The sequence below is a fragment of the Petromyzon marinus genome, chromosome 3, assembly GCF_048934315.1.
Source record: "Petromyzon marinus isolate PM22_M1 ecotype Great Lakes invasive population chromosome 3, UKy_Petmar_22M1.pri1.0, whole genome shotgun sequence".
In the NCBI taxonomy this organism is placed as follows: Eukaryota; Metazoa; Chordata; class Hyperoartia; order Petromyzontiformes; family Petromyzontidae; genus Petromyzon; species Petromyzon marinus.
The window spans coordinates 21,137,953-21,153,231 of NC_133669.1; the positions used below are offsets into that span (position 1 = coordinate 21,137,953).

At 45.2% G+C, this 15,279-nt stretch overlaps 1 protein-coding gene across 3 annotated transcripts in view; it reads left to right on the forward strand.

Annotated features, from left to right (window-relative positions):
• Positions 1–409: 409 nt before the first annotated feature.
• The window catches only part of LOC116957014 (mitochondrial Rho GTPase 1-like), a 30,719-nt gene continuing 15,849 nt past the window's right edge, over positions 410–15,279 (forward strand). Inside the window, exons 1-14 of one of the 3 annotated variants that reach the window (XM_032978926.2) lie at positions 410–968; positions 3,243–3,301; positions 4,688–4,769; positions 5,087–5,130; positions 6,159–6,212; positions 7,337–7,389; positions 8,057–8,165; positions 9,155–9,256; positions 10,344–10,442; positions 10,820–10,928; positions 11,770–11,890; positions 12,515–12,599; positions 12,962–13,107; positions 14,016–14,116. In XM_032978926.2, the coding sequence (XP_032834817.1) occupies positions 926–968; positions 3,243–3,301; positions 4,688–4,769; positions 5,087–5,130; positions 6,159–6,212; positions 7,337–7,389; positions 8,057–8,165; positions 9,155–9,256; positions 10,344–10,442; positions 10,820–10,928; positions 11,770–11,890; positions 12,515–12,599; positions 12,962–13,107; positions 14,016–14,116 (1,207 nt within the window). In that variant the 5' untranslated portion in view covers positions 410–925. The remainder of the gene's footprint in view (positions 969–3,242; positions 3,302–4,687; positions 4,770–5,086; positions 5,131–6,158; positions 6,213–7,336; positions 7,390–8,056; positions 8,166–9,154; positions 9,257–10,343; positions 10,443–10,819; positions 10,929–11,769; positions 11,891–12,514; positions 12,600–12,961; positions 13,108–14,015; positions 14,117–15,279) is intronic. The other 2 variants (XM_032978935.2, XM_032978944.2) reach the window with 2 other exon arrangements.

Consider the following 15,279-nt stretch of genomic DNA (forward strand, 5'->3'; position numbering starts at 1 on the left):
ATCAACACACGCCACTGACGTTAGCTGTGAGTTCGTTTGCCTGCGACGCACGGCAAACGATCATCGGCGCTCTCTCCGCCGATGAAATTCGCCGTGGCCCGCAAACCCACCTGGCACCCGACGATCCACGTGCGCCACCACCACGTGCGCCACCACCACGTGCGCCACCACCACGTGCGCCACCACCACGTGCGCCACCACCACGTGCGCCACCACCACGTGCGCCACCACCACGTGCGCCACCACCACCACGTGCGTCACCACCACCCACCACTCCGCCACCACCACGTGCGCCACCACCACGTGCACCACCACCACGTGCACCACCACCACTCCGCCACCACCACCCACCACGCCGCCACCACCACGTGCACCACCATCCACCACGCCGCCACCCACCACGCCGCCACCACCACCACGTGCACCACCACCACGTGCCCGCCAGCGCCTCTAGTGGGCCGCCCTTGCCCGGCTCGCCCGTCCGCCCGCTCACCACCGGCAAACCCCGAGCCCTTGAACGGAGGCAATCTGGCGAAACGACAAGATTCTCAAAACCGCGATGTCGCCACAGTCGCACTCTTCGTGAATTGTACTTCAGCCTGCGCCGTATATATATTTTTTAAACTGAAGTTTTCCCAACGAATCTTTGAAGGTTTGGAGTCAAGCCACCGCCGTGGTGGGAAAAGCGGCTGACGGTCTCCGCCGCCGCCTGCCGGGATAGGCGCGCCCCAGGGCGGCCGAGCTTCTAGCCGAGGCGCGGTGTGCAACGCCGCCTGGGGCCTAGCGGCTCGACCTTGGGTCCGTCAAGTTGGCGTTCTTGAAGCACATGCAGTCTGATTTCTGTTGAAAGGGTTGGCGGCGGGGCTGAGGAGGTTGGGGAGGAGCGGGTTGGTTTTGGGAGAATTCGACAGAATCGACGTTTAACATGGGCGTGAGGAAAGACGTGAGGATCCTGCTGCTGGGAGAACGTGAGTTACTGAAATGTTGGCCGGAGTGGTCGATGGGCCTTTTATGTTTGTTATGTCAAGTGTCGCCTGCCCGGCCTGACCTCTCTGCGTTTGGAGGAGTGTTTTAGAACGAACACATTTACGCTTGCATTCAGTATATCCTGCATCTATTAAGGTCGAGAGCGGCGACTCCTCTTAAGCGCGGCTTTTTTTGTGACTATGGAGAGAGTGGATGAACGGAGCGACGGCGGCGGCGGCTTGCTTGATGACAGTGATGCATTGAGGAGGTCGAAGGTGGCTAAAAGAGTGTGATGGGTGAAGATGTTGACGGGTTTGAATGTGGAATCGTAGTTCGGTGTCCTTCCACCGCACCTGCGATCAGCACGGGTGGCTACGTGTACGGTGCGAAAGAAGGTCAAAGTGCCTATCATCGTTACCACCACCACCACAACCACCACAACTTTTGAGGAGCGGTGGGGTTTTCGTAATCATCACCGTTTCTTGTTGGTGGGGGGGGGAGTGGTGAAGATGTGTGATGAGATGATAGGTAGATTCACAGTTGCATACCGTGTCAACCCAGACGGTTTAACCCCGTATTCTTGTACAGGGAAATGTGAGTGTTTTCAGGTCCATACGGCTTACTACAGCCGTTTCAATAATGGCAACGTTTAGTTTTTGTCTATTTGTGTTTTCCCCTTGTGATGGGACTTTTTTTAGGATGAACGTTGAATGTTTATAAGGGGCACGGGGTGACCAATAATGTCTAAATTGATCTGTAATAAGGTGAAGGGAATTAATAAGGGGTTGTTAACCAGTATGCGGTTATCCCATTGTGAGGAGAGGCTATTTGTGGATTCGTAAAAACCTCGGCATTTCTTGTTGAGGAGTTGTAAAGATGCGTAACGTTTAGGTTGAAGGTGAATTCCTAGTAATCTCGTACTTTTCGTTCAGTTGTTTGGTAGCGGTGGTGCGTAAATGAGTTCAAGTTGAGTTTAGACGAGCAGTTCAATAATCTCAGTTTATTATTCTTTAAGTTTCAGTTTATTTATTTTGGTATAGCCCTGTGAGCCATTCGGCTCTTGAATCGGGTGCAACCACAACAAGCAAACAAACAAAAACACGTTGTGTTGCTTGATTGTCTAATCTGCATTTTGACGCGTGATGATTATTGTTTTTATTTTTGGCCGAATGTGGATTCCTAATCGGCCCTGTGTCTTGTTAAATGGTGATGTTAGGTGATCGTTCATGTTGGAGGTGAAGGTTTAATCCGGATTCTTTTTTAGTAAAAAAAATATCACGTTGCATGATTAATTTGTCAGGCAAATGGTCACTTACTAGTTCAGTAATGCCAGCTTCGTGTTGAATAGTGATATTGAGAAGTGATTAATTGGATGAGGCTTAAGGTGGCTGTTAATCAGCCTGGCTTTTTGCACAGAGAGCTATGACCAATCATCCAGGATGCACCCGATCCCTTCCGTTTCCAGAAACCAAGTAGAATTGAGGCCTTAACAGTGCTTGGATGGGCAGACCAACCCAACGTGACACGGGTTGTAGGCTGCTGCGGAGCTGTGTTGAGGACAGCAGAGGATAGTGCAGCAACATCTTTAGTTTTACCGACCTTCTATGCTCCCACATCTATCTATCCTCGTCCTTCAACCCGTACTGACCGACACGGTGAAGTATGGCTCAATAACCCCCCACAACCTTGCAGAGGTTTGGGGGGAGGCCCCTTGTACACCAGCAGGTTAACAAAGAGGGTTGGCTGTATCTGTTCACGCGCGCGTTTAGAGTGATGAACCAACAAGGCTGAGAGCCCTGCTTCCCATGTGAGGAGCGGCGATGTTGAGTGATGGTTCATTGAGTGATGATGCTGGTGCCTTGAATGACTGAGAGTGTTGTACAGAGCTGGGATCACTCTTGTCGTACCAGGGTCGACACGAACGATGACACACGTTGCACTTTGGGTTGTCCATGCGATGCCCGCTGTGATATATGCGGTCGTGTTCCATTGTATGTACAGTATTTTGAAACAAACTTGAGCCGGATAATGTCACACTGTTCGATATGCAAACTTCCCTTTACGGTGATATTGCAGTCACCCACAGGGAAGACAGCTCTGGCCATTGCAGTATATTTCGGGCGTCAACGTGGGTTTGATCACCATTATCTTATGTTCTGTTGGTACTGTACAAAGTTATTGTTGTCGCCTCCGTGGTTTTTATGTGTTTTCTGTCACCTTTCCTTGTCCCTATGAACGCCTTGTCAAAAACCGACTTCTGTGCACCGATGCCCCAGCCAAGGTGGGGAAGACCTCCCTGATTATGACCCTTGTCAGCGAGGAGTTCCCAGAAGAGGTGAGACCTCAATTGACGGGTGGCGTTTAATTTCCACCGCTTAAGCTCGCAAAGTGCTTTGCTCAAGGTCATAAGATACATCTTGTTATTGTAGTTCACGCGATAAAACTTGAAACTATTTGTACGTCTCCTGTTACATAACATTACTCATGTTACTGCCGCTCGGTTTATTCAACCAACCATGTGAAGTCTTTGTTAAACATGGGTACACATTTTTTTGCATGTCGTTATGCTTAGGAGTTTATTATGTACTGGACAATGTACAGTAGTTAGTACTTTCAATCGTATTTATTGGGTTACGATGCATTTGTGCTGTATTTTGTGGATTTTTTTACGACAATGCTACTCCAAGGAAAATAATGGATGAGCAATTTATGAACGACCTCTGGTCTAACACTGTTTGCAACGAGGCTCTTCAGAAAGCTGTCTCTGGTGTGGACCAATCAGTTTCAAAGACAATGCACATACTGTCAGAGCATGTTTTTTTGTTTGCATGTTCACCACAAGTATATGTGGTTAATGTAGACGTGATTCCTTGCAAAAAGGTTTCAGTTTGGTATTTTAACATCTTAACACCTGTTTTATTGCCAGAAAGGGGAAAACACTATTAACAGTGCGTACTGATATTTAGTGTGAATCATTTGGAGAGGTGAAATAGTTTGTAAATTAGTTATTGGTTAAAATGTTCATTTCAAAAATATTATGCAGATTTTTTCTAGTTGTAGAATGCAGTCTTCGGTTAACATGAGTTGCAAATTTCCAACCACACAGTGTGGCTGAAGTGACCCATTCAGTACAGATCTCTGTCCAGGGTCTATTATATTGGCTGCTTTAGTGTTGACCAAGTCTACTTTATCTTGTGCAATAAGAATAAGCTATAAGCGGAGACATTCTAATTTGCTCGCTTATTAATTATGATAAAATATTTATCTTAGTGACTAGTCGTACTTAATCATGACTTTAACTATATTCCTGTGGAGAGACTAGTTTAGACCTTAGAATGTGGAATTGCCACCACTGGCTCAGGACGGCCAATGGAGATGATTGACATATAATACTCTCTTAAGTATTGAGACAGTCCTTTGTGCAGTATATGAATATTGGTTGCCATGAGTACGCATCGAGAGGTGGGCCATAAATCAAGGCTTAATTTCAGTTCGGTCTGTCTGGGTTGGTGAGCCAGAATATATTTCTGCACCCAACACACCATATCCAGTGTACCTCTTGTTATGGCTGTGGCTACTAGTCCCGTGCCTACTCGACTATACCAGCGATCCAGAAAATGTTTAACATGCCTACTCCATTTACCCACGACCCCGAAAATATTCAGCTGGAAATTATACCCTGGCTGGTGCTGTGTGTCGTACGTGATCACGTGTTGCGCAGGTGCCTCATCGAGCGGAGGAGATCACAATACCAGCAGACGTCACGCCGGAAAAGGTCCCCACGCACATTGTGGACTACTCGGGTATGACGGAGTGAATTGACGGAACGTTTTGCACACAGCAAAGAGAAAAAGGCTGAGGGACGGAAGATGAGAAGGCTGGAAAGGAAAAGTGGAAGATGGTGGGGGAACAAAGTTTGAAATATGAGGAAGGAATGGAATAGGAAACGGTGGAAGATGAAGTGACAGGGAGAGAGGGAGTATGGGAGTGTGCGAGAGGGAGAGCATGTACTCTAACCTTTAAACAGAATCAATGTTTATTGTGCAGATTGATGGAAGCATCAATTAGTAAAATGGCGTTGGCCACAAATTGACACGCGTTTGACGCTTACTCTTTACAGACATCGAACAGACTGATGAAGAACTACAGGAGGAGATTCTCCGGGTGAGTGTATTTTTTTGAACTTGCAAGGGAAACCTGTATAAAGCCACATTCAATATATACGTGCACATTGGCTGACACACTTGTCTTCTAGATCTGGGAAATAGGCTCACAAATTAAATGTGTCCTCCTGCCGCAAAGCCATTGAGTATCCTCAAAGCTGTTCCCATGTTTCCTGACTTTCTATAAATATTTGTAGTCAGCTGCTCAATGTCGCACTCCCACACGTTAACTTGGAAAGGGCGGGCAGTGCATTTATTAAACGGGGTGTGGCCAAATACTGTACGGAATTACATTGTGCACGCCGGGGGGTCATAGAGACTTCGCTAAGTTGTACACCGTAAAGTGCTGACAATTGTCCACAAAAGCAAGCAGAACAGGATTGTTTTTGTCAAAGTTCCTTTTTTTCTATTTCAGCAAATTTTTGGTTAAATATAATCTTGTCAAGGGGGTTTCTTTAGTAAAAACAAAGAATTAACCCCTTAGCCTCTGTGCCATCCAGATTAGCATGTCCTAGTGGGATTTGTTTAAAAAAAGTCAATTGTTGCTTTTATCACATACATTTCGTGGGTTAAAAAAACATTTTTTAAAATATTTGTGAGCCTGCAGCTAAATCTTTTCTAGCTGTTTAATGAGCAAATCGCATTAAGTACTTTATTTAGACAGATTAGACTCCAACTTACTGCTGCATTAATCCCACCAAGCTGTGGCCTTTTCCCAAGATTAAATCAAACATTGGCAACGTGCTTCTTTTTAAACATGATATTTAACCGCTGGGTGAAATAACATTCTAGCAATGCAGACCGTAAATATGGAAGTGCTCGCTCCTCTTCTGCCTTCGGCACAGGTTTATTTTTAGCAACTGACTTGAGTTGAATCTTGATTTGAAGCTTTCGTGACTGCAGGAATCCATACTCTTTGGTTCTTTCGGTAAAGTCACGTAGGTATTTAATTTAATTTTTCTACCTACGTGACTTTACCGAAAGAACCAAAGAGTATGAATTGAGTTGATTGCCTCTCTCCGCTTCTAGGCTCACGTGGTGTGCGTGGTCTATGCAGTGGATGACCAAGATTCCATTGAGAAGGTGAATGCCAGCTGTGGAAATTGTGCTAATAATATTGATTTATTATTGTGAACTTGGTGAAACTGGGCTTCAACGAGATGTACGCATGTTACCCTTACCAATTAGCCATGAGCCGCAAAATCCGTGAACATGTGTTTTTTTGCCTTTCTGGCACAAATCTTCCACTGAAAGCTCCATCATGTGAATACTCAACATAAAATTTGAAAATTCTAAACAATGAGATAAATATATGCATATTTGCCTACTATCTATAGTTGTTTAAAAGTTGTGGCTGTGAGTTAGTTGTATGCAAGTGCAAAGAGATGCGTTGTTGAGTTATAGCTTGAATGTAGTAATGGAGTCGAGTGTGCATATTGCTTCAGGGAGGTTCTTCAAGAGGTGTGGTGCTGCAAATGAGAAAGATCTGTCCCCCTGTGGTTTTGTGTTTGGTTTATGGTGGTTGGAGGAGTGTTTGGGTTGAGGAGCAAAGTGATCTGTTGTAAATAAATAACGATGGTTCACTCACAACCAATTTCTTTGTCCACAACAGAGTGAGGTTATATTTGTCTACGGCAACCTATAATCATTGCACTGTTATGCATCTAAAATTAGTGTTTGCAATGGTAAAGTTAAAGCAACTTGAGCTGCCTCGAGAGTGGAAAGATGCTTTACTCAAGTGACTTCATAAGTAGTTGGATAATGTGAACGTTTATTTTGAATCGAGGCAACGTTTCTTTTTAAACTAAACAGTTTATTGTGTTCATATTCTTGATTCTTTCGGTAAAGTCACGTAGAAGGGAAATAATAAAAATAAAACAATAAAATTCTCACGACGTTTCAATTGCAACAAAAGCAATCATCAGTGTGTTGCAATCAAAACGTCGTGAGAAATTAATTGTTTTATTTTTATTATTTCCCTTCTACGTGACTTTACCGAAAGAACCAAGAGAATGAATCCCTGCAGTCACGAAAGCTTTAAATCGAAACTTTATTGTGTTACTTATATTCCATGGATAGGTATGCAGCTATTAGTACTGTTGTGTGTTTTGCGCATCAACGACAAACATAGTTGCGATTCAGACTCGGTGGGGAATCTGCAGACCTCAGTTTCTTCCACAAGACTACTGAAAATCTCTGTGTTGCAGATCACGAGCAAGTGGGTGCCGCTGATAAACGAAACCGTCGGCAAAGATGGAAGGTACCCACCACTGCATTAGGGCCACATCTTTATTGACTCTTCGTTGAGGCTTAATTTTATAAAATTATGAACTGATTTAATCACCTTGCTATCCACTTTGAAGGTGCAACGTGAGATCGGGGGTATTGCAATCGATAGGTTGCGAGTTCAAATCATCCCAAGAAGGCCGCTAAGATAATTACCAATTTGAAGGGAAGTCAACAGCATTCGTGCTATGGATAGACTGGTCCTTGGAAAAGGAATATATAATTTCCACCACTGGCTCAGGACTGTAAATTTGTAAATGAGTGCAGCATCTTTCTCGGTGAAGTGGATTTTTTTATTACTTTTGTTGATTTTTTTTATAACTTGCAATTTTAGTGACTGGCCAATGTTTTGCTTTTTGTAGACTGCTCATGTGAGGTATGTCTCGTGTCGATGGGAGTTTTTTTGCATTGCTGGGTCCTGTTAACACAATCGGAGGTTCGTGCTACAGGTCATGGGCCAGTGGGTGGTTTGTGATGGTGTTTCTGTTTTGGTGGTGCCAAGTGTTGGTAGTGTTTAAATGTTGGTAGGAGGTCAGTGTTGTGGATGTGTGTTGGTGTGCATATGTTGGTTTGTGATGATGTTCATACATTGGTAAAAGGTTTTTATGTGGAGGCATGATGAGGTTGTCACGTGCATGCAGGATACCCATAATCCTAGTGGGCAACAAGACGGACTTGGTGGAGCAGAGCTCAATGGAGGCCATTCTTCCCATCATGAACCAGTACTCCGACATTGAAGCATGTGTGGAGGTACGGACCGCCATCCTTTACCTGGGTTCTTCAGCTGGTGGTCTGTGGGCCAGATGTGAACTGGGAAGGCTTTCAGATACAGATTAGTGAGATGAAAGAAAAGCAAACAAGAAATAGAGATGGGAGAGCTGGAGGCGTGATGTTAGCAGTTGCATGTTTGAACTTTGAGACGTCACAACACCGCGTGACGCCATAATATGCGTACACGTAACGTAAGATGTCATGTGGCTCACTACACGTGCATCAATCGCATGTGCATGAATCGATGTTTTCCCATCTGTCAAATTTGCATGTAATCGGTTCACATCTCCTGGCAGGCACTTAAGGCTTGACCAGTCACCACATACTCTTTGGTTCTATTCGGTAAAGTCACGTAGGTACAAAATAAAACAACAAAAAATCACGACGTTTCGGCCACAACACAAGCGGCCTTCATCAGGTGAAGGGATCGGGCTGTCTCGAGGACAGCGCTGGAGTGGAACAAAGCCACGCGGAAACACCAGCTGTGTTCCACTCCAGCGCTGTCCTCGAGACAGCCTGATCCCTTCACCTGATGAAGGCCGCTTGTGTTGTGGCCGAAACGTCGTGATTTTTTGTTGTTTTATTTTTTACCTACGTGACTTTACCGAATAGAACCAAAGAGTATGGATCCTTGCAGTCACGAAAGCTTTAAATCTAGAAAAGTCACCACATGGTTGAAAAACAATCAATTCAATTTCAATAAAATCACGTCTCTGAAGCTCGATTATTTATTGAATTGCAAGAAGAAGTGGTGAATTGTTAAACTAATTTCTTTAAATAACTACTTTTTGTGTTGAGTTTTTTGTCCTTCCCTCACACCTCCGATTAGCACGGTTGGCTATATACGGTGCGAAAGAAGTTCAACATGCATACGTACACATACGTCACACCTCTTAATCGTGACGCCCTAGTCAAGCAGAGCACATGCGTTGACTGACAGCTGACCGACCGCCTGGCGCATGTTGCAGTGTTCGGCACGGGTGCTGCGCAACATCTCGGAGGTTTTCTACTATGCCCAGAAGGCGGTGCTGCATCCCACGGGGCCCCTGTACTCGCCGGAGGAGAAACAGGTCCAGTGCCGTGCCCACTCAAATATCCGAGCTCCCCACACCCACAGATCCACGCTCTGCAACACTAGATGCGCCTTTGCAGTAGAGACATAATAATTCATCATCCACAACCCTTTTTCGATTCACTGCTGGACGAAGGTTTCCTCACACCATGTCAGACGTGGGAGCTATTTGAACATAGTTCGTCGCACTGGTCAGTGTGGGTCGGTGAAAAATTTGTGCCCAGAACCGGTGAAGATATTACTTTAGACATCGCCGGGAATCAGTCTCATATTGCCAGGTTCAAAGGACAGTGCACGAAAACCACTTAACTACTGCTCCACAGTGCAACCAAATACCCCCACATAAATTACACTCCCCTGTTACCTGCATAATATGTGAACACTGGGTGTTTTGTATTATTTGTCACTTATTTTTAAAGCGCAGTTGTGGAAAATTCAATATAGGGGCCTCTTCTTTGATTTTCCATGGAAAGTTTATTGCATTTCATTTTTTGTTTGTTTAAATTTGTGGTTTCAGACTTTTGCCAATGATAGTCCATTTGTGCTATTGGCATCTTGGCTCAGATTGAAGGACATTTCAAGTTCAGATCCACCTACATACTGTCAGGCCAAACATGGCGTTGCTGAGCAAAACTGAAGTGACATCAGCTATCCTTTAGCAGTCTGTCTCAGTCTCCACACTGCTGCTTCTTCGTATGAGCTCAAGAGTGAACACTTTTCTTTGAGCTTACCCACCTGTTAAAATCAACGCCTGCAATGTGCTCAGTTATTTCTGATCTGGCACGGACCATAAACCCGTTACCCTTGAGAGCCAGTTTTAAATATCAAAATCTAACCCACTCTCTCAGCGGTGCTGGTTGAGTGTTATTGGCGCTGTCATTACACATCCAGCTATTCATTTGTATGCTCATATTTTCTATCCCTTGTAGTCTGTGACCACTGCGACAAATCTGGCTTCTGCTCTAGCTGCCTCAATGCTTTGCCATCCCTAAGTTGCTATGGTCATTTGTTTGTTAACAAATTTAAAAGTGTTTTGTTAGTTGCGATGATTTGTGAATGATGTGTGTGTGTGTGCGCATCTGCAGCTGAGGCCGGGGTGTGTGAAGGCTCTCACCCGAATCTTCAGGATCTCGGACCAGGACAACGATGGGCTGCTCAATGACACGGAGATCAACTACTTCCAGGTCAGAGGGTGTTGTTGTGTCCAGCACATAGGTCGGCACTTCAAATGAACTCCTCCTTTAAGTGACAGTTAGTAGTTGCACATTTAAAAGGCCGTTTCTTAATTCCTAAAAATGAGGTTAAAGAGTAGGACGTCACTCGAAGGAACGATGGCGTTGGAGTCAAGACTAATGACAAGAGTTGCAGCTACGGAGCAACGAAATCATTTGGTATGTAGGTGCTCGGTGGGTTGTTGTATCACTCGACCATGGGAAATGGTGTACACTTGGGTAATCCTTCATCTGGCAGTGGATTGATAATGGCTGATGATGATGTGAATCAAGCGGTGATTCCTGGCTCACTTGCTGCGCTTCACTTGTGCTGCGTTACGCGCTTACAGAAAACCTGCTACAAGTCGCCCCTGGCTCCCCATACGCTGGAGGACGTCAAGAACGTGGTGAGGAAGAACACGACCAACGGCGTGCTGGGTGGCGCCCTCACCTTGGAAGGTGAGGCGTCCCCCGTTTGTTCTTAACAGTCGCGCACCAGCGCACCCTTCACCATCTAAACAATAACTTCATGCCGCTTTCATTCCTTTATTGGGCTCTCATTCAGCAAATGTTAAAAACGCCGCACCTTGTACCAGTTTGGTTTGTGTCTCTGCTTATGTGTTTATGTCTGTGTGTGTAAAGTCTATTAGCACTCCCAAATAACTACCTGAGTTTGATTTTAGGCCACAAATATCATGATTGTAAAATTGTTTCTGTGTATAGTTTTTGGCTTACATGAGGTCAGTTCAGTCATAAATGAGTGATTGAATCAGCATTATGATTAAATTCAGCATGGAACCGGTGCTGGTGTGATCTCATTAATGTACCATAATGACCTTAGTAATAGTTCAGAATCGAAATCTTTATTTATCCTGGTGGAATCTGATAAGCTATGAATCTCTTTTTCCCAGATGTCTAGTAGTTGTTTGCTACCAGCATGTTATGACTCATTTGGTAGAGAATCACGGATCCCAGTCGTTCGACCACGGGATCAGATCCCAGTCAGTCTACTGAGCCTCAATGTCATCATCACCATCGTCTTATGCAAATACTACTCCCCACCATAAAAATGATGCCTTTAATCGCTGGCTCAGGATCATCAATGATTATGAGCACCATCCAGCACTCATTCAAGCAAGAGACCAATTTTACTTCCGAACAGCACTTGCCCTAACAGTCTTATCAGAGCTACAAATAGAGGGGGGACCGTTGTGTTTTTGTGCGGTTATTGCGAACGTGAATGATTCACCGCTCCCTGCCTCTCGTGTCCGGTTCCGTGTCGCATGCCGCTCACCACCAGGCTTCCTGTTCCTGCACACGCTGTTTGTGCAGCGCGGGCGGCACGAGACGACATGGACGGCGCTGCGCCGCTTCGGATACGACGAGGGCCTGGATCTCACTGATGAGTACCTCTACCCGTCGTGAGTGGCCTGCTGAGCCCGCTGCCACCGGGGTGCCGGAGTGGGAGGGGGGGCAGGGCAGGTGGGGGGGGGGGGGCGGTGAGGTGGCGCTGAAAGTTGCTTTTGCAGAAATCTCGTCGAAAATTATTTATATTTAAGCCGAAGTCTTCAACCTAGATTTTATGGTGGGCTGCAACAAGAACTGGCATGTGCTGGTGGGCTACGTGACGTCATGTAATGTAATGTTTGCGCATGTGACCATTAATCAGTGCATCTTGTTAGCAGCTCTCTTTCCTGTTTATCTCGCTTCTGTCTCACTCATCTTAATTTCTCTATAGTTCGGCGTACCATACCTCTCAGTAGGCCACTCCAAGTGCCTTCTGGCCCACGGGCTGCCTGTTGAAGAATCCTCGTTTAAAGACACAATCCAAGAAAAACCCTAACAACTCACTCGTTAAATATGAACGAAAGCCATGTGTCCTGGGATGTCCAACACAAGCGTTGTTAATTAAAGGCATGGTCAAGCACCCTGCCATAGCAGTATAGTGGCAAGACTGCAGTTATGTTGTGTTAAAAATGGACGTCACATTGACGTCACGGTGATTTAATCGTGTCTGGTCTGGTGTCCTCTTTGACCTCGCGCAGGCTCAAGGTTCCTTCCGACTGCACGACCGAGCTCAACCACCACGCCTACAACTTTCTGCAGAGGATCTTTGAAAAGCATGACCTGGTTAGAATGGCACTCCACTTGCCTGCCTTCCATGTGGCATCTGCGTATAGTCTGCATACGTGCGTGCCTATTGAATAGCCATCGCTTGGGCAGGCTGTGCTGTGAGAGCGTGATTGACTCGCAGTTGCAAGTTCTGTGAGTTTGTCGATTGTGGGGGGTCATCTCGGCCAATCTTCCCACTGTAGTTGATCAAATGCATCATGCACACAGTTGAATGAAAGGCATTTTAAAAGTGATTACTTTCTGTCATTCGGTGGTAGAGACAGCTTGTTAGTGGATTGGAAACTGTCAATGTTTTCTTGTTTAACTTCATGATTTTTTGTTTTTTGTATTTATTTCCTGCCCGGTGTGTACGTTGAAAGGACCGCGACGGGGCGTTGAGCCTGGAGGAGCTGAAGGAGCTGTTCGGAGTGTTTCCCTACATGCCCTGGGGGCCCGACGTCAATCACACGGTGCTCACCAACGAGCGAGGATGGATCACCCAGCAGGGATACCTGGCGCAGTGGACGTAAGTGCCCGGCACTCCTGGGGTCGGTTAATTAATCAATAAATTCGTTGATCGATCATCTCATTAAAAAACTACAAGGATGGTGAGGGAGTCGTTCTGCAGGATCAAGCACTCTACTATCAACCTGGTTTGCCCAAGTTTGATTGCCGCCTATTACTAACAGTGCAAGTGATATCTGAGGCAGTGCTGCCACCCCTCCCTTTTACACAACCCGCACTGACTATTGTGGCAAAGTATGGTCTCGCAAACACCCATAACCCATACGGTATGTAGAGGTCTTCATTCAGTATGGTTTGACAAAGGACTTTTTTTCCTGCAAAGAAGTTGAATCGACACCCTAACATGCACAGCTTAACGATGCATGGGCTTGAGGTTACTGAACAAAGACCCTTCAAGTGTGACCTGCAAACACATTTAATGTCCACAACGCGTGTGATAATGCATTTCCCCGTTAGAGATGCATTTAGCATGAATATTGTACATCTTAAATTACTATTATACATTACATCACCCTCGGAGAATGCCAGGTAAAGGTTTCCAGCTTGTTTCTTATCAAATACAGATTTCCACAGGGAAATCTAGAGCAGAAGATAATGCATACTCTGGTTATTTCGGTAAAGTCACGTAGGTAGAAGAAAAAATTCTGACTTTACCGAAAGTACCAAAGAGTATGGATTCCTGCAGTCACGAAAGCTTCAAATCAAGATCAGAAGAGAATGCTTCATTGTGTACTTTCGATACCAGCAGCCGAATTAGAATACACAACTACATGCATTGGAAAACACAATTACAAAACGAGATGATTTTGTCGAGGCTAAGAGGCAGGGCTGTGAAAGTGGGATCGGTGTGACATTAGAGTTATCTCGTTCTGTCCTCCTTCCCTCGTCATCGCGTTGTTTCATGTGCAGGCTCACGGCGTACCTAGACGTGCACCGATGCCTCGAGTATCTGGGACACCTGGGGTACCCGCTCCTCGCCGACCAGCCCTCCCAGGCCTCGGCAATCACAGGTGACCCGACCCTTAACCGTCAACCGCAATCCATCAACTTTTCTTAACATTTACAGTTAACACCTTAACCCTTCCTTGACGATTAATCCTCGGAACTCATCGATGAATTGTCACGATTCAGTTAAAGAATTGTTCCTTGGTTGTCTCGGTTTTATCGTTTATTTTTTAACGTTTCTCGATCTTTCTGCCTCGTTTGTACAATTTTGTCGTCTCCCTTAACATTAGCATCTTATTGACATATTTTGCATGTGTAAATTATTAGTTTTCACGCACATAACTTGTTGCAAATCACAAGAAACGATTTTAATCGACGAGCCGATAAATCGTCACATCCCTAACTTACAAATGACACTTCACCTGCGCAACTCCCACTCTTAGCGCTTACAACGTTAAACTCTACACGCCGCACTCTCATCATCCCTTAAACATCATGGCCATTAAGTAGGGCCTTCGAAGTCAGGTGGTGTGGACTGTGTTGTGCTTGCGTGACCTTGACAAATTAGAGGCAGTGATGTGTTCGAAGTGTGTGGTGGTGGTGGCGGTGGCCTCAGCACAATGTACGTATGTACGTATGTTGAATTTATTTCGCACCGTACATAGCCAACCATGCTAATCGGAGGTGCGCAGGGGGGAAGGACAACAAACTAAATACAAAAGCAGTTCTAGAGAAATGAGGTTTCAATATACAGTAAAACCTTGGATTGCGAGTAACTTGGTCTGCGAGTGTTTTGCAAGATGAGCAAAATTTTTAAATAAATATTAATTTGATAAACGAGCGAGGTCTTGCAATACGAGTAGTACGTATACGCTTTGCCTGCCGAGCGTCACGTGATCACAACTGATATACGAGTGTCTTCTTTGGTTCTTTCGGTAAAGTCACGTAGAATGAGAATAAAATAATAAATTGATAAAATAAAATAACAATAATATTCTCACGACGTTTCGGCCACAACACAAGCGGCCTTCATCAGGTGAAGGGAGCGAGACTGTCTGGTAGGACAGCGCTGGAGTGAGAGAGCCACGTTCAGATCACGGCTTTTAAGCTGTGTGAGAGGAACAAAGAGCCTTGACGAAGGAATTAGCATAAAATTTAGCATTGAAAAGGCTGAATGATTAGCTTGTGACTGGTCACAGAAATAGCTATGTTAAAAGTTAAAGCATAC